The sequence below is a fragment of the Mastigoproctus giganteus genome, chromosome 4 (genome assembly GCF_048544385.1).
Source record: "Mastigoproctus giganteus isolate SK-2022 chromosome 4, ASM4854438v1, whole genome shotgun sequence".
NCBI lineage: Eukaryota > Metazoa > Arthropoda > Arachnida > Uropygi > Thelyphonidae > Mastigoproctus > Mastigoproctus giganteus.
Window position 1 is genome coordinate 188,938,938 of NC_143578.1, and position 22,052 is coordinate 188,960,989.

Consider the following 22,052-nt stretch of genomic DNA (forward strand, 5'->3'; position numbering starts at 1 on the left):
CCATGTGATATTGCACGTGCTACAGACCTAAATGAGGCAACGCGGAGAATTACAAAGAATGCAGAGAAAATAAAAACAACTTTCATAGCGGGAACAACTCAAAGTGTAATTAAAATCCATTAGATTAAGACACAAGAATTGGAAGAGATGGAACGGCTGTCATCTGTTTGGATAGAAAATCAAACAAAAAACAAGTTTGCTTACGATAGAAGCAAAAGTATTAGCAATATTTTATTACGACTATTTTATTTAATATAATAATTTTTTTACGAATAAAATACGTATTTTATCCGTAAAAAATACTTTTTTTAGTATTAAAAATACTTGATTATAATATAATATTATTTTTATTACGTATTTTAATCGTTATAAAATACGTAAGTATTTTATAACGATTAAAATTACCCGATTATTTATTGTTAGGTAATGTTTTGGTTCCAAATGTGTGTTCAATCTTGGGTGGTCGGCACCTAACCCTACTTTTCCCATAGGGCCTGTTGTTTATATTGCACGATTTTGCATTAGCATTAGCATTAGCAGAGGCATATGATGCAAGAAAGCAAGCTTATTCAGCATCAGCCAAAAAAAAAACAAAAAAAAAAAAAAAACCCACTCCCATTTCACCCCTCCGTTCGTTCGAAATACCTGTCCAGTTGAGCTTTAAATTTGTTTAGGCTATCAACTTCAACAACCAGTGATGGAAGTCGGTTCCACCAACCAACCACCCGCTGGCCAAAGGCAAATTTCCGCACATCTATCCGACATCCGTCCTTCCTCAATTTGAATTTATGCCCTCTGAGGTGATTATTCTGAGAAAGATGAAGAATCCCATTGGCATTGAGCATGCTCAAACCATTCAAAGCCTTATACACCTCTATCAGATCACCTCGCCGGTGCCTAGTCTCCAGACTCTGTAATTTGCAAAACTTAAGCCTTTCTTCGTAAGAGCAACCCTTTGTTCCATTTACTAATCTTGTTGCCCTTCTCTGTACCCGTTCCAGCAGCTCTACATCCTTCTTGAAATGAGGCCTCCAGACCTGTATACAGTACTCAAGATGTGGCCTTACCATTGCCTTATACAAGGGAATAATCACCTCCTTATCCCTGCTAGAAAAATTCCTCTTTATCATTGACAAGACACCATGAGCTACTCTTGCAGCTCGTCTGCACTGCTCAGAGAACTTCATATCTGCCTGCACAATTACCCCCAGGTCCTTTTCATTCTCCACCACTGTCAGTGTAGTACCGCAGAGTTGATACGTTGATCTGGGGTTACTGTTTCCCATATGCAGCACTTTACATTTGTCGATGTTAAACCTCATTTGCCACCTCTCAGCCCATCTGTTCAACCTGTCCAGATCCTGTTGCAGCAGCATAGCGTCAGTATTGTCCTTAACGACCCTGCCAACCTTTGTATCATCTGCAAACTTGGACATTAAACTTGATATCCCATCATCAATATCATTCATAAACACCGAAAACAACAACGGACCCAACACTGAACCTTGAGGAACTCCACTAATAACATTAGTCCACGTTGAGCAGTGTCCATTGATTACCACTCTCTGTCTTCTGCCACTCAACCATCCCCTTATCCATAGCAGCAATTTGCCTCCAATGCCACACTGCTCCAATTTGTGCAGCAGTCTTCCATGTGCAACAGTATCAAAAGCCTTTCTAAGATCCAAATATATAATATCAAAGTTATTCCCTGCATCCAGTTCTTTTGTGACTACATCATAGTATCCAATCAAATTGGTCAGGCAAGACCTGCCCTTAACAAAACCATGCTGCGTCTGAGCTATAACTGAATTCTTGTCTAGATGATCCTGCAGTGCTTCTTTAACCAGTGCCTCCATTAATTTACCTGGAACAGAAGTTAAACTAACAGGTCTATAATTACTTGTGTCAGCCTTTGAACCTCCTTTGTGAATTGGGGTCACATTTGCACATCTCCAGTCCATAGGTACCTCCCCTGAGTCCAAGGAAGCTCTCATAATTATGGCTAAGGGTTTGCTTACTTCCTTTGCTGCCTCCTTTAATATAACTGGATAGATCCCATCCACCCCAGGTGCCTTTTTTATGTTTATCCTCAACAATCTCTCCTCCACTTTCCTCTCAGTTATTACACGAGGTTTACTAGAAACGCAACTATCGTGCTATACGAGGACAGACTGTACTCCAATTTGTGTAGCAGTCTTCCATGTGCAACAGTATCAAAAGCCTTTCTAAGATCCAAGTATATAATATCAAAGCTATTCCCTGCATCCAGTTCTTTTGTGACTGCATCATAGTATCCAATCAAATTGGTCACGCAAGACTTCCCCTTAACAAAACCATGCTGTGTCCGAGCTATAACTGAAGTCTTGTCTAAATGATCCTGCAGTGCTTCTTTAACCAGTGCCTCCATTAATTTTCCTGGAACAGAAGTTAAGCTCACAGGTCTATAATTACTTGTGTCAGCCTTTGCTCCTCCTTTGTGAATTGGGGTCACATTTGCACATTTCCAGTCTATGGGTACCTCCCCTGAGTCCAAGGAAGCTCTCATAATTATGGTTAAGGGTTTGCTTACTTCCTTTGCTGCCTCCTTTAATATAACTGGATAGATCCCATCCACCCCTTGTGCCTTTCTTGTGTTTATCTTCAACAGTTTCTCCTCCACTTTACTCCCAGTTATTTCAAGATTCTGTAGCTTACTGCTAGAGTTGAATACACCTCTGGCATTCCCCTCGCTGAATAACTCCTCATGTGTGAATGTCGATGCAAAATATTCATTTAGTTTGTTAGCTACCTGAGCAGGATCATCAACAGTTGACCCATCAATATCAAGTGGACCAATCTGATTCATCCCCTTCCTTCTAGAGTTTACATAAGTAAAGAACTCTTTGCTGTTTTTCTTTGCATCCTTTGCCAAGGATTTCTCGTAATCTGCCTTCGCCTGCCTAACCTCCTTTGTAACTTGGTTGCATATCAACTTGTATCTATCATAGGCTTCTGTGTCATGTGTTAATTTGTAAGTATCCCATGCATTTTTCTTCTCTGCCATATGCCTCATTAGTTCATCTGACATCCATTTTGGCCTAAACCTTGAACAATATTTCTTAGTTGGTATGTAAAGCCTAGTAGCTTCCAAGATAAGTTCTTTGAATGCTTCCCATTTTGAATTTGCTGTTGGTAACATCATCAGTTGGTCCCACTGTATAGAATTTAAATACTGTCTCAGTCCATTGTAGTCGCCTTTACGGAAGCAATAACCCTTCCCTTTACCCCTAATGGTAGTTACCTCTTTGAGTAAATCCCACTTCAGGACACTGTGATCACTGCCACCTAGTGGTTCATTTATCTGCAGATTCTTAATGCATGAAGAATCACTGCTGATAATCAAATCAAGAGTATTACTTCCTCTAGTTGCCTTCCGAACATACTGATGTAGAAAACAATCATCCAATAAATCCACAAAAGCCCTGCTAGTGTGTGAGTGACCAGTCCCCAAATTCCATTCAATATCTGGGAAATTAAAATCTCCCATTATAAGACTCTCTGATTTACTGGCCCACTCTATTTCCCTGTACAGTTTCTTATTATACTCATCAGAGTCATTAGGCCTATAGCACACTCCTACTCTCAATTTTGGTCTCCCAATGCTTATGTCACACCAAACTGACTCAACACTGCACTGTCCAGCGATATTGACTGGCTTCACTTCCTTGGTTTTTATGTGTTTCTTAACTAATAGCATAACCCCTCCCCCCTTCCTATCCTGTCTGTCCTTTCTGTAGACGTTGTACTCCCCAAATTGCAGTTCTGCATCCCTTATATCTGTGTGACACCACGTCTCTGATATACCAACAATATCTGCCTTTGATGTTTTGAGCAGTACCTCAAATTCATCAAATTTATTTACTAAATAAACTCCTAGCACTGGTGTACACGCAAGTATACCGCACCTGTTTCTATTCTTAGCTACCGTAGCACAGCCCATGTGTTTACTTGTACCGCAATGGCTCCCAGCAGTCTCTGAAATATCATACATAAGGGAAGGGTCATAATTTAAATTGAGGAAGGATTGTTGTAAGATAGTTGTGTAGAAATATGCTTTCAGCCAGTAGTGATTGTTGGAACTTCTGACATTGGAAGTGGGTAGTTTGAATAAATTTAAGGAACAACTACATGTTGTAGGGGATTGGTAAGTAAAAGCAGGTGACGCTGGAAGTGTTTTTTTTTTTTTTTTTTTTTTTTTTTTAGGGGTGATGCTGTATAAGTTGTTTTCTTACTTTATTTAACACTATTAATACTAATTTGATAACTCATTAATAATAAATAGAACTTTTTTTTACTGCAGAAAGAGGTTGTAACATGTTTGTCATTTTTTGTAATATTAAGAAAGTCACTTTAGTATACTTTGTTTGTTTCATTTTTCAAGTATACATAATATTTAAATTATTTTTTTATTTCTAGATCATGCCGTTTACTGTCAGCAAGAGAAAAATGTCGGATTTCAGAAAACTGGAAAAAAGGAAGGTGTGAAACAAATGCTCTCTTGGTACAGCGCACACCGTAAGTGTGAATTTTCTATGTATTATTTAGAAATGTGCTTTAGTATCAGAAAAATGAATGCAGTAAAGAAAAATTTGTAGTATTAGCCTTAAGGGTTCTTCATTCTGCAAAATTATATACCTTATTCATAAATTATAAACCTCTGAAAATTGGCAACCTTTGAATTCTGATCTTTGTCAGACCTTGATATTTTGGTCGCCATAATGGTAGTAATAAAAACAGTCATGTAAAATATTGTATTTCTATACTGTAATTTATGAACATAGTACTGTACAGGTTGAGCCTTTTATTCAAGAGAAAGGAAACATTCAGGGAATGGTGAGTAAAAATAAATTTTATTAAGTCTCTTGCCATAATAATTGGTCTGCTCAATCTCCTGATTTGGCAGTACTTATTTTTTTCTTGCTTTAATATCTAAAGAAGAAGACATTGCCATTCAAAACCATGATGAACTTAAAAATAACATAATGGCTGAAATCAATGCCATAAAACACAAAATATTAATTAAAATGTTATGAAAGCTAATTAGTATTAGTAAGACTAAATGATGTAAGGAAATGGACTTCTTTCTGCATTTGCAAAAAAAATAAATAATAATAATGTCATTCTTTTTTATTTTATTATTACAATAATAATAAAATAAAAAAGAATATTCATGTTACTCCCACATTCCCAAGAAGTAATCGTACAATTCCAGTTTTTGTTAAGTGAGACTCACTACCTCTGCCACATTGGAAGCAACTTATTCTATTGTTTTACAGTCCCTGCCAATAGGTGAACTTTGTGAGATCCAACCTTCTGTTATTCTCTGAGATTTTATATTTGTGGCTCTGTTTCTTGTCTCACTTATTGGGAAGAATAGACCTTCCTCACTCAGCCCTTTCAGTGCTTGTATACACCTCAATCAGATCTGTCTTTAATTCTTTTGTACTTTGCAGTCCACCTCTTCTAAACCATTTTTCATGTTTTCATCAATTTGCACTTATCACTAATCTGGTTATCCTTCTTTGAGTGTGTTTTTTTTTTTTTATTGTTGGTGTGATCTCCACACCTGAATACAATATTTCAGATGTAGTTAACCATTATCTTGTCCTCTCCCTACTAGCAAAAATCCTATAAATCATGGTTAGGATTCCATGCCTCCATAGCCAGGTGGGAAGGAGCAGCAGTGCGTAGCACACGCTTCTTGATTAGACTGGGATTCGAGCCCGTCACCACCAAATACTGAGGATGCGAAAAGGTCAGGGAATGACCACTGCATATTCCCGAAGCAATATGGCCTTAGTTGCTAATGCTCCTAAAAACCAAATAACCAAAAAAAAAATAGCCTTCCTAGCTGGCTTCTTACATTTAATGGATGATTTAATACCATCAGTCTTTCATCTTGAACCACTTTTAGCTCCTCTCCCTTTAGCTTATATGTACTGTATATATAGGTTAGGATAATTTCCCTCCCAAGTGCATAACCTTACATTTAGAGACAGTAAACTTTTGTTGCTATTTTTTGGTGCATGTATACAACCAATCCAAATCTTTTCAAAGCATCATTGTTTTGTCCAAATCAACAACCCTTCCCACTTTCAAATCATCAGCAAACTTTCCCAGGTTTCCTTGGATACCCTCATCATCATTTATGAAAATTAGAAATAGGTGGGGAAAATGTGTTTCAGCTGAAACCTGATCATTTATGACAAGCCGTCTCCCCTATCTTTTAGTCAACTTGTGATCCAGCATGGGATCTTACCTGTAACTCTGACTTCCAATTTGTATATCAGCTTTCCATGAGGGACAGTATCATAAGTTTTACTTACTAAAATTTAGATATATAAAATCAAAATTGTTACATGCATGCTACAGTTCGATGGCTAGTAATTAGCCAGGTTGGTCATGCATAACCTCTCATTAATGAATCCAATGTGGGATCTGTTCAAGATATCATTCTTGTTGAAATTGTTTTGAATTAATCCTTAAATTCAGACTTAATGAACTTCCCTATCACAGAAGTCAAACTCATTGGCCTATAGTTACCATACTTCTCTTTAATATCACATTTGTGGTTTGGAGAAACATTTGCACTTTTCCATTCCAAGGAAATTTTCTCAGAGTGAAATGGCACTCTCATTAACATTCCTGTCAGTTTGATACATTCGCATTGAGCATTTTTAATTATAGCTGAATAAATTAACAACTCCCCCCTCCCCTGGAATTTGACCTCCCTTCACTCGAGTAGCTTTTATAACAAACACTTCTTTGAGATTATTGTATCACTTATTTCACAGACATCTACAATCCACAGAGAATGGACCTTGCTTTCAAACGTAAATATTGTTGAGAAGTATCTGTTCAGATCATCTGCCCTTTCTGCTGGGCTTTCCATGGATTTTCCACTGGAACCAATTAAGGGAGCTATTTAATGTACTCTCTTCTCTTTTGTATTCACATATGAGAAGAACTTCCTAATCCCTTTCTTAGGGATAGTCACCTGTCTTATCCCATCAGTGACTTTGTTATATATTTTCTTATAATATTCATACAAATCAGAATAGTGTGATAGTCTGTTTCTTATTTTAATTGAACACCAATGTACAGCATCCAAAGATGTTCATTTCCAGGAATTATTTTTTTTATATCTAAGATTTATAAATTTAAGATGCTTACAAATAAAAATAAACTGTTTTCCATTATTATTTTCATTATTAAATAAAGAACTACAAAATCCATGCACTAACTTTGGCACTTTTTGCATTAATAACTATCATCAGCAGATTGTAGTTAAAGATGAATCATGCAATTATCATGATTTATCTGAAAATAGAATTTCATCATGAGCTGAAAACCAAAAAAAAAAAAGATACACTTGCTGTAGATTCATTAGTAATCATCTTTTATGGAAAGCTTGCAGCATGCTCAGGACCAATAAAATCATATTCATAGCTTTTTCTGATCACTGAGGTCTATTACTCATAAAATTTCTGCCATATATTGTTGTTCCTTCATGCCATGTTGCAGAAATTTTATGAGTAACAGTCCATAGCAATAAATCAAATTATAAATAAAATGTTATTGGGTTTGGACATGTCATTTTTAGTTGATATAGCAAAAACCTAGTATCCTTGCATCTTCTAGTCTATGCTAATACTTCCTTGGTAGTAATGGTTATTAATACAGTAGACTCTGGATAACATGAATGTCAGTAAGTTGAATTCTTCTATCTCAAACTCTGACAGTCTCCTGGCAGAACCTCTATAGGATTAATTCTTTAAAAACCTTGTTAATTCCAACTGAATTTAGTACTTCTTAGTAACTTAGCATTTTTGTGATTCTGTCCCATAAAACTAGATCAGTACAAAATGTTTCTGTGCATCCTTAATCAAAGCAGAAGTGTGCAGGGAACGTTTCACTGGCATGTTCATTACATCCATTCCTGAGACATTCACACATATACACATGCTCTCTCTCTGACAAATCGCTTTGGCGTAACATTTTGACGAAATCTCATGATCAGTGGCAAGAAGTCTGATTGCTGCCGAATTTGGAATTCCCCCTAATATTCTCTCGATTTATCGAGCAAATTAGAATGCAGTTTATTCACTTGTATGTTTACCACCACCACCACTCTGCATAAATCTGTAATGTGTTATAACATGTTTGATATAGAAAAATCAGTCTGGCACTGAATATACTTAGAGCTGCAGTAATTCTGCTTGAACAATAAGAAGGTCACATGATTTTATTCTGTGAATTGGCACAACATGCACCATTGGCCTCTTTTCTCTGTAGCCTAATTTAGTTTGGATTTTGTTTTCAAAGGGAAACTTGTAGGTACTTGTGAAACTTGTGACAGAGTACAGGCAATCCCTGTATAATGCGGTGCTTCTACAACATGGTTTCGCTCTGACACAATTAATAAATTGCGGCACTCCTTGCAACACAGTACTAATATAACACTGTTTCGCTCTAATACGGTTAGAGAATTGTGGCAAACATCACATAATATGATATTTTTGAGCTTTTGTGTGTGGGGGAACCCTGCTATTATGTTGGATGTAATTTTTCAACATTTCCATTCTTCTTTGTGAATTCCCACTGTTGGTCATTATGCAAAAAACATAATTTATATAGTATATATATAAATAAATGAACTACATAATTCTTCCTTATGTAGTTTATTTACTATTCCTGGAGTGGGCTAAACAAATTCTGCTATATGAAACTATAGTATGTCAATGTGAAAGTAAAAGAAAAACTATGAAATTTAATAGAATGCTTAATAATCATTCACATTTTTGTTACCACAAGTAGTGATGTGAGAAAATCATTTCATGAATTTAATTAGATAAAAGAATAAAGAATAAAAAAATGGGAACAAACTATGAGTGCATAATTGCTAACTCTTTGGATTTATGATTTTTTTATTTTTTTTACTTTATTTTGGCCCTTCTTCCTCTCAACATCATAATATAGTTGATGACAAAGGGCTTCCTCTGTCTTTTTGCCAAAACTAAGTTTTTTTTCAGTATTTTTCTTTTTGAAAAAAAAAAAAAAAAACTATGTTGAAATTTAAAAAAGTCTGCTAGTTTTTACTTATTTTTCTTAACAAATGGGTTGTCTTTTCTATTTAGCATTGCTAGTGTGACCTGCAAAACAGAAATGACATATAATTGTATTGTTCTATGTAATGTACAATGATTTTCATTGTACTTTTATGGTGCAAAATTAATTAACAGTGTCTTTTGGTAAGTTGGCAAAGAAATATGACATCAAATTTCAGAAGGCATATACAAGATTTTCCACGTATTGTAAAATCTGAAAAAGGTAACACATCTGCCTTTTGTACTATATGCAGATGTAATTTTTCAGTTTCAAGTAGTAGGAAATGTGATGTAATCGGACATGTGTTAACAAATAAGCATAGACAACACACAGTGCACAGAAAGAAATACAAAAATTGATATGGCATTTCATAGTGATGAGGATTTCATATGTGCCACATGTTTGTTTGTATCATTTGTCATAAAACATGCTCTTCTATAACATGCTTGCATGATCAGTTTGTACTGATCATGTGGGGGCATTGCTCAGAAATAAGTTTTCCAATAGTGAAATATCAAAGAAATACAGTTATGTAAGAACAATTACTGGTATTATTAGTATTAGTAATGGCCACATGGTACAAGGAATCCTTATGGCTTATGTTGCACCAGTCAAAAAAAAAAAATAAATAGATAAATAAATAAAAATTAAATTAAATTAAAAATAAAATAATAATAAGAAGAAAATAAAAAAAAAAAAATAATTAATAAGAGAAAAGGAAATAGACAACCTAAACGTTTCCTCCTCCCTTAGGTAATCATCCAGCTGACCTTTGAATTTCCCCAAACTATCAGCCTCTACCACAGATATAGGTAACTTATTCCAGTAATTTTTAACTCGCTGGCTAAAATAAAACTTCCTGTAGTCTAATCTAAACAACTTCCCCACCTCCGTAACTTGAAATTATGGCCCCTAGTTGTAGAATCATTTATAACTGAAAATTTCATCCTCATTCATTTTACTTATGCCTCTCAGAGCCTTAAACACCTCAATCAAGTCTCCTCTAAGGTGCCTAGTTTCCAAGCTCTGCAATCCACATATTCAAAGTCTTTCCTCATATAGATGCCCTTTTGCAGATCTCACCAGATGAGTTATCCGTCTATGGACCCTTTCAAAAACACAATGTCTTTCTTTACATGCGGCCTCCATATTTGAACACAGTATTGCAAGTTTGGTCTAACAATAGCCTTACATAATGGGATTATGATGTCCTTTTCTCTACTAGCAATTGTTCGATAAATCATTGATAGGATACCATGAGCCTTCCTTGCAACCAGTCTACAATGCTCGGAGAACTTCATGTCTGACCGTATCATGACACAAAAGTCCCTTTCTTCCACTACCAGCTTTAGTTCAACTCAACCAAGTTTATAAGTTATAATGGAGTTACCGTTTCCCAGGTGCAATACCTTACACTTTCCTGGATTAAAGCATAACTGCCATTTTTCTGACCATCTCTGAAGTCTATCTAGGTCACTCCGAAGAAGTTCTGCTTGGCGGTGATTATTAACTACTCTGCCAATCTTTACATTAGCATTAGTAAAGGCACATGATGCAAGAAAGCAAGCTTCTACAGCATCATCCAAAAAAAAAAAAATACCTTTCTCATTTCACCCATCCACTCGCTCCAAATGTTTGTGAAGTTCTGTCTTGAATTTAAGCTATCAACTTCTACAACTACAGATGGAAGTTTGTTCCAGCAATCAACCACCCACTGATTAAAGGCAAACTTCCACACATATATTCTACAACTGTCTTTCCTCAATTTGAATTTATGTCCTCTCAGGCGATTATTCTGAGCAAGAGGACGAACCCATCAGCATTGAGCGTGCTCAAACCATTCAAGGCTTTATACACCTCAATCAGATCAACTTGCAGGTGCCTTATCTCCAGACACTATAATTTGCAATACTTAAGCCTTTCTTTGTAAGAGCAACCCTTTGTTCCTTTCACTAATCTTGTTGCCCTTCTCTGTACTCGTTCCAGCAGCTCTACATCCTTCTTAAAATGAGGCCTCCAGACCTGTACAGTACTCAAGGTGTGGCCTGACCATTGCCTTATACAAGGGGATAATCACCTCCTTATCCCTACTAGAAAAATTCCTGTATATCACTGACAAGACACTAGCTACTTTTGCAGATTGTCTGCACTGCTCAGAAAACTTCATATCTGCCTGCACAATTTCCCCCAGGTCCTTTTCATTCTCTACCATTGTCAGTTTATCCTTCTCACTATCACCCTTAATACCATTCTGGAGCAGAATGGTATTAAGGGTAAGTTACTACAATGGATAAAAGGATGGTTGAGTAGGAGAAGACAGAGGGTGGTAATTAATGGGTGCTGCTCTTCGTGGACTAATGTTGTTAGTGGAGTCCCACAGGGTGGGTTCGGTGTTGGGTCCTCTGTTAGTTTGTATATTTATCAATGATATCGATGAAGGTATATCAGTAGTGTCGAAGTTTGTAGATGATACCAAGGTTGGCAATGACAGTAATGGCAGTGTGCTACTGCAACAGGATCTAGATAATTTGGGCAGATGGGCCAAGAAGTGGCAACTGAAGTTTAACCTTGACAAATGCAAAGTACTGCATATGGGTAGAAGTAACCCCAGAGAAACGTACCAACTGTGTGGTACTGCAGTTAAGGTGGTAGAAAATGAAAAAGACCTGGGAGTAATTGTGCAGTCAGATACAAAGTTTTCTGAGCAATGCAGACAGGCTTCCTGCCAGGTCATGGGGTTTTGTCAGTGATATATAGAAATTTCGCTAGCAGGGAAAAGGAGGTGACTGTCCCTCTGTATAAGGCAATGGCCAGGCCACGCCTTGAGCACTGCGTACAGGTCTGGAGGCCTCATTTTAGGAAGGATGTAGATTTGCTTGAGTGTGTACAGAGAAGGGCAAAAAGATTGGTGAGGGGAATGAAGGGATCCTCTTACCAAGAGAGGCTTAAGTTCTGCAAATTTCAGTGGCTGGAGACTAGGCACCTGCACGGTGATTTGATTGAGGTGTATAAGGCCTTGAATGGATTTAGCACGCTGAATTCTGATGGGATCCTTCCACTTGTTCAGATTACGAACCTAAGGGGCCATAAATTCAAATTAAGAAAAGATAGATGTAGAATAGATGTGCGGAAATTTGCCTTTAGCCAGCGGGTGGTTAATTGCTGGAACAAACTTCCATCTGTTGTTGTGGAAGTTGATAGGTTAAATAAATTTAAAGAGGAACTGGACAGGCATTTGGAGGGAATGGTGTGTTTTTTTTTTTTTTTTTTTTTTTTGCTGATGCTGCATAAGCTCATACACTTGCTTTCTTGCATCACATGCCACTACTACTACTACCCGTGCCTGCTGCACAGTAAGCAACCCAATGCTCCAAGTCTTGGCAGGAGTTCTCTCTCTGGACCTGCAGATAATTTGCAAAGGCGTGCACTACCGGCTCGCAGAGGGACTCCCTACCACCATCCTGGATTTCACTACAAACCGAGCAAACACCATCAAAGAAGGAAAAAAAGCACCTTGCAGTCTACCTTCTTAACGCCTGGCAAAACAGATGGAATATCACCCCCAAAAGTTCCATCACTAAAAAATTCTTACCCGAAATAGTCCAGATCTACCCTAAAGCTCCAGCATGGTACGTCCCAGGGTTATATATCACTTTCCTGATTACAGGCCATGTTTCCATAAATCACAAACTTTCCTCTATGAACATCGCGGATGACCCTCGCTGTCTTTGTGGTGAAAACGAAGACTGGGATCACCTATTCTATGTTTGCCCGCTCTATGAGGACCTGCAAACGTTGCTCATATGAAAAATACATGCCTTGCCTCGAGGAAATAAACATTTTCTGATCAAAGAGGAAGACGAGTAGCACACTTTCTCTGCCTTCACCCATGATCTCTTCACCAGAAGAAGATCACTGGTACAATGTCCTAGAACTGATGCACATTGATCAACACCCTTTCTCATATACTGAACATCTTCACCTAGATTGTGACCACTTCTAGCTACTGAACTTGACACTCAGGTTGATTGAATTGTTTCATCCGTGGTTCTCTTGATACATGATTGTCTTCCCACCCTCTCGAGGGCCCTTTTCTTCCACTTCTGCTTAGATGGGAGAATTCCCACTCAACCTGCGGAGGATGCCTTCCCTTATATCCTCCGTCGCTCTGTCTATACCTCCTTTCCTTTACCCTCTCCAGTACATCCTGTACTCCCTGTACCCTTTTTTTTTTTACTTGGTCTCTTTCCAGGAAGCTCAGGCTTCCTGGAGGAGACTAGCCAGAGAATTATGGGCAGCCTTTTGCTACCTCCTAGTGGTGTTTGCGGGCAACGTGGGGTCCCACCATGGGCCCTGCAGCCAAAAGCCAGGACACCCAAACAGAACCAAGCACAATACTTCATTTAACACAAAAAATTTTTCTGGCTTTCACAGTGATACTGTTTGTCTCCACAGAGTTCATATGGTGCAGATGTGGGAAACCCACCAGAGGTGCCTTTCCCCTAACACTATGCACACTATGTCAGTGTAGTACCACACAGCTGATACATTACTCTGGGGTTACTGCTTCCCTATGCAGTACTTTACATTTGTCAATGTTAAACTTCTTTGGGCCAAGTTGGCAACTAAAAAAAAAAAAGAAAAAAGACAAATGTAAAGTAGTGCATATGGGAAGCAGTAACCCCAGAGTAATGTATGAACTGTGTGGTACTATACTGGAAATCATCTGCAAATTTAGACATCACGTCCTCTATTCCTTCATTGATGCATTTATGAAAATCAAAAACAATAGTGGTCCTTAGACTTATCCTTGGGGAACTCCACTTCTTACATCAACCCAATCTTAGGAATAACCATTTATCGCAACCCTCTGCCTCCTGCCCTGAAGCTATCCATCTAATGATTTTTCCCTGTGATTCCAACCTGTTCTAGCTTATAAAGTAACTGATCATGTGGAACTGAGTCAAATGCTTTGCTGAAATCCAAATAAGCAATGTCGAAATTATTCCCTAATTCCAGCTCTTGAGTGACGCTGTCAAAATAACTTAACCAGATTAGTTAAACATGATTTTCCCTTTACAAAACCATGTTGAGTATCCTGGGAGTGTGTGTGTGTGTGTGTGTGTGTGTGTGTGTGTGTGTGTGTGTGTGTGTGTGTGTGTGTGTGTGTGTGTGTGTGTGTGTGTGTGTGTGTGTGTGTGTGTGTTGTTTGGATAACCTGTAACTGTTTCAGCTGATGAAGGCAGCTATCGCTGCCGAAAGCTATTGTTGTATAGTGGTTTTAGTGATTTTAATCTTTTTAGTGATTTTAACTACTTGTGTTTTATTTTATTTTAACCTCAGTTTATATTTTATTGTACAGATTAATTTTATATTAAAGCTTTGTTTTATTTTGTTTGAGTCAGTGTTTAGTGCATTAAAATGAATCATTGAGTTCCTGACTCTGGAGGCCTTTTTAATGAAATGTTGAGTATCCTTCAGAATTCCATTTCTATCTAAATGAACCCTAATTCCACCCTTGATCATTGTCTCCATGATTTTCTCTCTTGCTCTTGTTAAGAGTATGAGAGAAAATTCCACTGGATTGGCACTTTTCCAATCCAGTGGAATCACTTCAGAGTCCAGTGATGCTCTTATAATTAGCCTCAATGGTTCAATGCACTCACTTGCCGCCTCCCTTAACCCATTAACACCTATGAAAAAATTACCTATCAAAACTCATTTTGCTCAATATTATGGTGAGATTATAAGTCAAGGAAACAAACAGTACCAAAATTTCAAAGAAAATATATATACAGTCAAACTTCCCTATAACGAATTCGATAAATCCAGCGAAAAAATTCGTTATAGAGAAATTTCGTTATACAGAGAATATCTTTTTTTATTAAAAATTGTTATTTAGTTATAAAATGAATCTACATTTATTTTTAATATATTTTATTTCAAAAACACTTATTTAAATTACGTTTACACCATTTTTGCCGGTAAGTATCACAAATTAAAAAAATCTGTAATTTTCGTTTGCACAGTACAATTAAAAAATGTCTGATTCTCAAAGAAAACCTCACATTTGTTCAGAGCATTAAAAACATTATCAGGTACATTTTCACAAAACTGTAGACCCATACGAACCATTTTAAAAGCGTTAATCATTTCTTTGTGAGTTGGCTTTCTACGGGTTGTTCTGATGCGTCTTCAGCGTCATCGTTAATTTCTTCGTGATCATGGTCGCGTCTAACACTGTTCAGCAGTATTTCATCTTCATTTGGATGTTCAGCCATAGTCAGATCTTGATCTACATAAACATAACTATCCAGTGTTATTTCATTTTTGATGTTTCCGGACGATTCTAATAATGTCCAAAAGTTTTTCAGTTGTGAAAGGGGCAATTCATCTTGTTCGTCCAGTTGTTGTTTGACTTCTGTATTCAATGCAAATCCCACTTTCGAAAAACAATTTTGAATAGTGTATTCAGTGACATGGTTTGTCCAAACTTTTGCCAGTTCGGAGATGCAATCTCTAAGGTTAATTGTAACCTCCAAGTTTCTATTTTCTGATAATGCACTGACAATCTTCATTATTGTTCTCTTTCGATAATGAAATTTAAAATTTTTAATAATGCCTTGGTCCATTGGCTGGAGTTTTGACGTTATGTTTGGTAGTAAAAACAACAACTTAACACTTAAGTTTGGTAGAAATACTGGCAGGATGTGCTGGACTGTTGTCAGTTATCAACGCGATTTTCGTTTTTTCTTTTGTTATACGCCTGTCTAGTTTTAATATCCAGTCTTCAAAGATATCACTTGTCATCCATGCTTTTTTATTAAAGTTGTAGTCAACTTCCAAAGATTTTGTGCCAGTAAAACATCTTGGGTTTTTGATTTTCTGATGACTAAAAGTCTTAATTTTTTGCTTCCTGTCATATTTGCCCCAACTAACTCAGTGATTCTTTCTTTGCTTTGTTTTCCGCCAAAACATTTATCATCTTTAAAAGCAAGTGTTCTATTCGGTAAACATTTAAAGAATAAACCCATTTTGTCAGCATTAAAAGCATCCTTAGGTTCATATTCTTCCAAAATCTTCTTTAAGGTATTGTTCCTCCAACTGTTGCAATCTTCTTCACTTACATTAACACTTTCTTCACAAATAACCTTTTCCACAATTCTGTGACGTGTCTTAAATTTGTCTAGCCACCCAGTGCTCGCATTAAATTCTGTATGTCCAAGAGACTGTGCAAATTTCAGAGCTTGTTGCTTAATTATTGGACCCGATATTGGTATATTCTTTTCACGTATCATTTGCACCCATTTTAGAAAAGTTTTATCAACATCTTCGTATAAACACTTAATTCGCTTCTTGTCTGCTCCTCCTTCAATTGCCTTTTAAATTGATTCTCGATTCTTTAAAATCGTAGATAAGCTCTTCCAGGTATGCCATATTTCTCCGCAACATCTTTTTTCTTAAAACCCTGGTCAATATCATGAAGAATCTCTACTTTATCATTAATACTTAAACACTTTCTCTTCGACATTGTTTCCGCAATTGTAAAAATTACTCGACTGCAGCTTTTACCGATACACACACCGCAAACTTCGCTGCGCTTGCCATATAGTGAATTGTTAGACCGTCTACTCAGTGATGTTCACTTGCTAATTCAACAATATCATGTGACCTTTTTCTATCAATCACTTTGAAGAAATATACGGCCTTGTGAATTTCTTTTATTCTGCTTTCATTCATATATACACGAAAGAAAATTTATGGTTAATGTATGCTGTATGTTACTTTTCAGAACAAAAAAAAAAAAAAAAAAAAAAATACAAGAGCATATAGCCTATGTGACTGATGACAAATTGTTCTAAAAGAACGAAAAAAAAAAAAAAATCATGAAACCATCTACTGGAAGTCCAGTTAGATGAAAATGGACATATCAAATAATGATTGACAGGAAGGTCACATGGTATGGTTGAGGTGAGAAGCGAATGTCACTCAGTAGGCATTACTAAAATCCGACTATGGTAGCATTCTATGTATTGCCGCCTTAGCACGCTGAAGGTTTACCGCAGCGAATTTCGTTTTCCCCTGAGCCAACATCAATTTACAAATCTACCAATCTACCCTATTTATTGTAAAGTTTATGACCACTTTTAAGAAACCCATTTGGTTTTATAACTGTAACAAAAATGAAACAAAGACTGTCCTACGGGCGTCAGTGGCCACAAGTATTTACTAAAAGGATGATTAATTCCAGATGTTAATGCACAATTTGGAGGGAAGGGGGCCATATATTTGAGCGGCTGTTTAGCAGTAAATCTACAAAAATGCTTTTACTAATTTTTTTAAAAATTCGTTATAGAGAGACTAACACTTCGCTATATGGGGTTAATTTTACATGTAATTTTGTTTCAAGGTGCGGTGTTTTGCAAAAAAATTTGTAATATAGAGAAATTCGTTAAATATAAGTTTGTAATAGAGAAGTTCCACTGTGTGTGTGTGTGTGTGTGTGTGTGTGTGTGTGTGTGTGTGTGTGTGTATATATATATATATATATATATATATATATATATATATATATATATATATTTTTTTTTAGAAAAATAGGCGTTCTCAAATGGGGTCATTAGGCAGATAAGTGGTATTTTTCAAAGCAACCTTTTTCAATGCACATTGTTTTCTGACAGTTCTATGACAAACGCAACATTTTAATTGTCTATCAACTTTTTCTGGAAAGTGATGGCCTTCACTAATTTTCATGGAACTTCTGGCTTTTTGCTTCTTATTGCTTCTTGTCGATGCAGCAGCTTTCAAATAACTTTGTACAGTGTTTCAACGAAAATCTAATTGATTCATTTTTATCTCTGCTGTCATTTGGTGCAATGTCCATGCATTAGTGATGGTCATGTGATGGTCATATCTAATATGTAGGAAACAGGACCCACCACCATTTCTTGCCTCTTATCCTGTAAAAAGATATACATTGGTCATGGTATCTATGCCACCCATTCCACTATTGTACAATGCAAATAATGCATGTAGTTCTACATTGACCTTAGCTTTTGCAGTTTTTAACCAATGTTTTACATATTGTAATGGTTCAGCAAAATCATAATTGGTAAGAATAGAACATTATTATCTTCCATTTTATACATAATATGCCATTGATAAAACAGTGCAGAATTGGAATTTGGGGAGTACAGTGTGTACAGAAAGGACAGACAGGCTAGGAAGGGAGGAGGAGTTATGCTGTTAGTTAAGAAACACATAAAATCTAAGGAAGTGCATCTAGTTGACTTGGGTGGACAGTGCTATGTTGAGGCTCTTTGGTGTGACATAAACACTGGGAAAGGGAAAATCAGGGTAGGAGTATGTTATAGGCCTAATGACTCTGATGAGTCCGTTCATTGTACTCTGATGAGTACAGTGAACAGTTGTGCAGAGAAATAGAATGGGCCAGTAAATCAGAATGTCTTGTAATGGGGGATTTTAACTTTCCAGATATCGACTGGAACTTGTGGGTTAGTCACTCGCACACTAGCAAGACTTTTGTGGATTTATTGGAGGATTATTTTCTACAGCAATATGTTTGAGGGGCAACCAGAGGTAGTAATACCCTTGATCTGATTATCAGCAGTGATTATTCATGCCTTAAGAATTTGCTGATAAAGGAACCACTAGGTGACAGTGATCACTGACAGTGTACTAATGTGGGATTTACTTAAAGATGTAACTACCATCAAGGGAAATGGAAGGGGTTTTGTTTTCATAAAGGTGACTACAGTGGTCTCAGACAGTTTTTAAATTCTATACATTGGGATCAGCTGACGACGTTACCAACATCATTAGTTGAACCCACTGTGAATTCTAAATGGGAAGACTTCGGGGACTTAATCTTGGAGGCTACTAGGCTTTTCATACCAACTATGAAATACTGTTCAAGGTTCAGGCCTAAATGGATGTTGGATGAATTAATGAGGCTCATGGCACAGAAGAAAATGCATGGGATGCAAATAAATTTTCAGGCAACACAGAAGCCTACGGCATATAAGTAATCAAGACTTTAATCAAGTCACAAAGTAGGTTACGCAGGCGAAGGCAGATTATGAGAAATCTTTGGCAAAGGATGCAAAGAAAAACAGCAAAGAGTTCTTTACTTATGTAAACTCTAGAAGGAAGAAGATGAATCAGATTGGTCCACTTAACATAAATGGTTTGACTATTGAAGATCCTGCTCAAGTAGCTGATAAACTGAATAAGTACTTTGCATCTATATTCACACATGAAGAGTTATTCAAAGAGGGAAATGCCAGAAATTTATTAAACTCTAACAGGGAGCTAAGTGATTTTGTAATAACTGAGATCAAAGTGGAGGAGAAATTGTTGAAGTTAAACATAAAGGCACCTGGGGCAAATGGAATCTATCCAGTTATAATCAAGGAGGCAGCAAAGGAAGTAAGCAAACCCTTAGCCATAATTATGAGAGCATCCTTAGAGTCAGGGATGCTCTCATAATTATGGCTAAGGTCCGCGGTTCCCATGGACTGGAGTTGAGCAAATGTATCCCCAATTCACAAAGGGGGTTCAAAAGGTGACACAAATAATTATAGACTTATTAGTTTAACTTGTGTTCTGGGGAAAATAATGGAGTCACTGATTAAAGAGGTGATACAGTATCACCTAGAGAAGACAGCAGTAATAGTTCAAACACAGCATGGGTTTGTTAAGGGGAAGTCTAATCTGACCAATTTCATTGGATACTACTATGTGGTCATAAAGGAACTGGATGCAAAAAATAATTTTGATATCATATACTTGGATTTCAGGAAAGTTTTTAATACTGTTGCACATGGAAGACTGCTGTACAAATGTACAAATTGGAGTGGTGTGGCATTAAGGGAAAGTTACTGCAATGGATAAAGGGATGGTTGAGTGGGAGATGGCAGAGAGTGGTAATAAATGGACACTACTCTACGTGGACTAATGTTATTAGTGGACCCCCCCGAGGTTCAGTGCTGGGCCCATTGTTGTTTTGTGTATTTATCAGTGATATCTATGAAGGTATATCAGGCTTAATTTAGCATAGTAGAAGCATATGATGCAAGTAAGCAAGCTTATGCAGTATCAGCCAAAAAATAAATTAAATAATAAATAAATAAAAAAACGCACCGATTTCGATTTCACCCCTCCATTCGTTCCAAATACCTGACCAGCTCGGCCTTAAATTTATTTAGGCTATCAACTTCCACAACAAAAGATGGAAGTCTGTTCCAGCAATCAACTACCTGCTGGCTAAAGGCAAACTTCTGCACATCTATCCTACAACTGTCTTTCCTTAATTTGAATTTATACCCTCTCAGGTGATTATTCTAAGCAAGAGGAAGAATCCCATCAGCATTGAGCATGCTCAAACCATTCAAGGCTTTATACACCTCAATCAGATCACCTCACAGGTGCCTAATCTCCAAACACTGTAATTTGCAAAACTTAAGCCTATCTTCATAAGAGCAACCCTTTGTTCCATTCACTAATCTTGTTGCCGTTCTCTGTACTCGTTCCAACAGCTCTACATCCTCTTTAAAATGAAGCCTCCAGACCTGTATACACACCAAATTTTCAGATGATACAAAGGTTGGCAGGGTTGTTAATGACAGTAAAGACAGTACAGGTAGTTCTCGACTTTACGAGTTAATTCGTTCCTAGTGCATGCTTATAGAGCAAAAACTCGTAAAGCGGGAATTTATTTCCCATAGACATAAGGTTAAAAATATGAGTTACGTTCTCAACAATGAAATTAGTTAATTAATTAGTTTGTTTAAACAATGAATGATTTATGGAAACAAATGAAAATGTAGCCTGTAAAATCAAGAAATTATATAATAGAGAAATTATTTATGACTTACAAATGTTAAAGAATGTTTATTCTTCATCATCATCGACTAAATGCACACTTATTGATCACTCAATATTGGCTCAGCACTCGTTGGTTTGTTGCACAAGGAGTCGCCTTCAGAAATGTTTCAAGAGGTGTTTGTTTCCAAGATAATCTTCTCTTTTCTTTATAAATTTCACGATTGCATGCATAAGCATTTTTTAATGGCACACAAATTGCAGCTAGCACGATTTGTGCGGAGTAACAAGTTTACAAAGCTTAAAAAAAAAAAAGAAATGAAGAGAAGATTCTGAAAATTTATTTGTGTTTTATACGATTGAAGATTTCAGTAAAGGGGAAACACATTTCACCTTAATAACGTAAAAAATCACACAATTCCAGCTATCGGTATTTTCGCAAATGCAAGAAGATCAAGTTTACTATCCGTTTATAATTGCTTGCAGTAACAGAAAAGCCCAATAAACCTTTCCGGAAAGTGAAAATTGTTTTTATTGTTTTATGGTCATGACCTCCAGAAATGTGCTTTAGAAAAATATCACAAAGGCATTTAAATTTGATTGTTATAACGGAACATATGATAACGATGAAAGTGTAGTGCATTTTAATGATTTGAATTGGTAACTAATACAATTTACAAACCATGCTCACGACCTTTTATATGGCCTTAAGGTCACGCTCATGACCTTAAAAATGACATTTTAAAGAGATAAATACCTTAGTTATACAGCGAAAATTTCAACTTCCGAGATCTTGAAACAAATTACCAAAAAACAATGTGTTTATTGGGTTCACATTACGATATTTTAACGATACGATGGTGTCTCTAGAACTGATTTTTATCGTAAAATGGGGTACACTGTATTGTACAGCTATGCATGTGGCTTAGAATGTGGGATTTATGAATGTTTAACATTCATTTTTTTGCAATTAATGTTCATACTTTTGATTTTGTTGATACTTGGGGAAAAAAAACTCATAAAGCGAGATCTGCCTGTATACTACTGCAACAGGATCT

General features: G+C 36.6%; 1 protein-coding gene across 2 annotated transcripts in view; it reads left to right on the forward strand.

Annotated features, from left to right (window-relative positions):
- LOC150087272 (F-box/WD repeat-containing protein 4) overlaps positions 1–22,052 on the forward strand; it is a 113,488-nt gene that overhangs the window by 15,893 nt on the left and 75,543 nt on the right. For both annotated transcript variants that reach the window (XM_090371930.1, XM_090371931.1), the window contains exon 2: positions 4,459–4,557. In XM_090371930.1, coding sequence (XP_090228056.1) covers positions 4,459–4,557 — 99 coding nt within the window. The remainder of the gene's footprint in view (positions 1–4,458; positions 4,558–22,052) is intronic.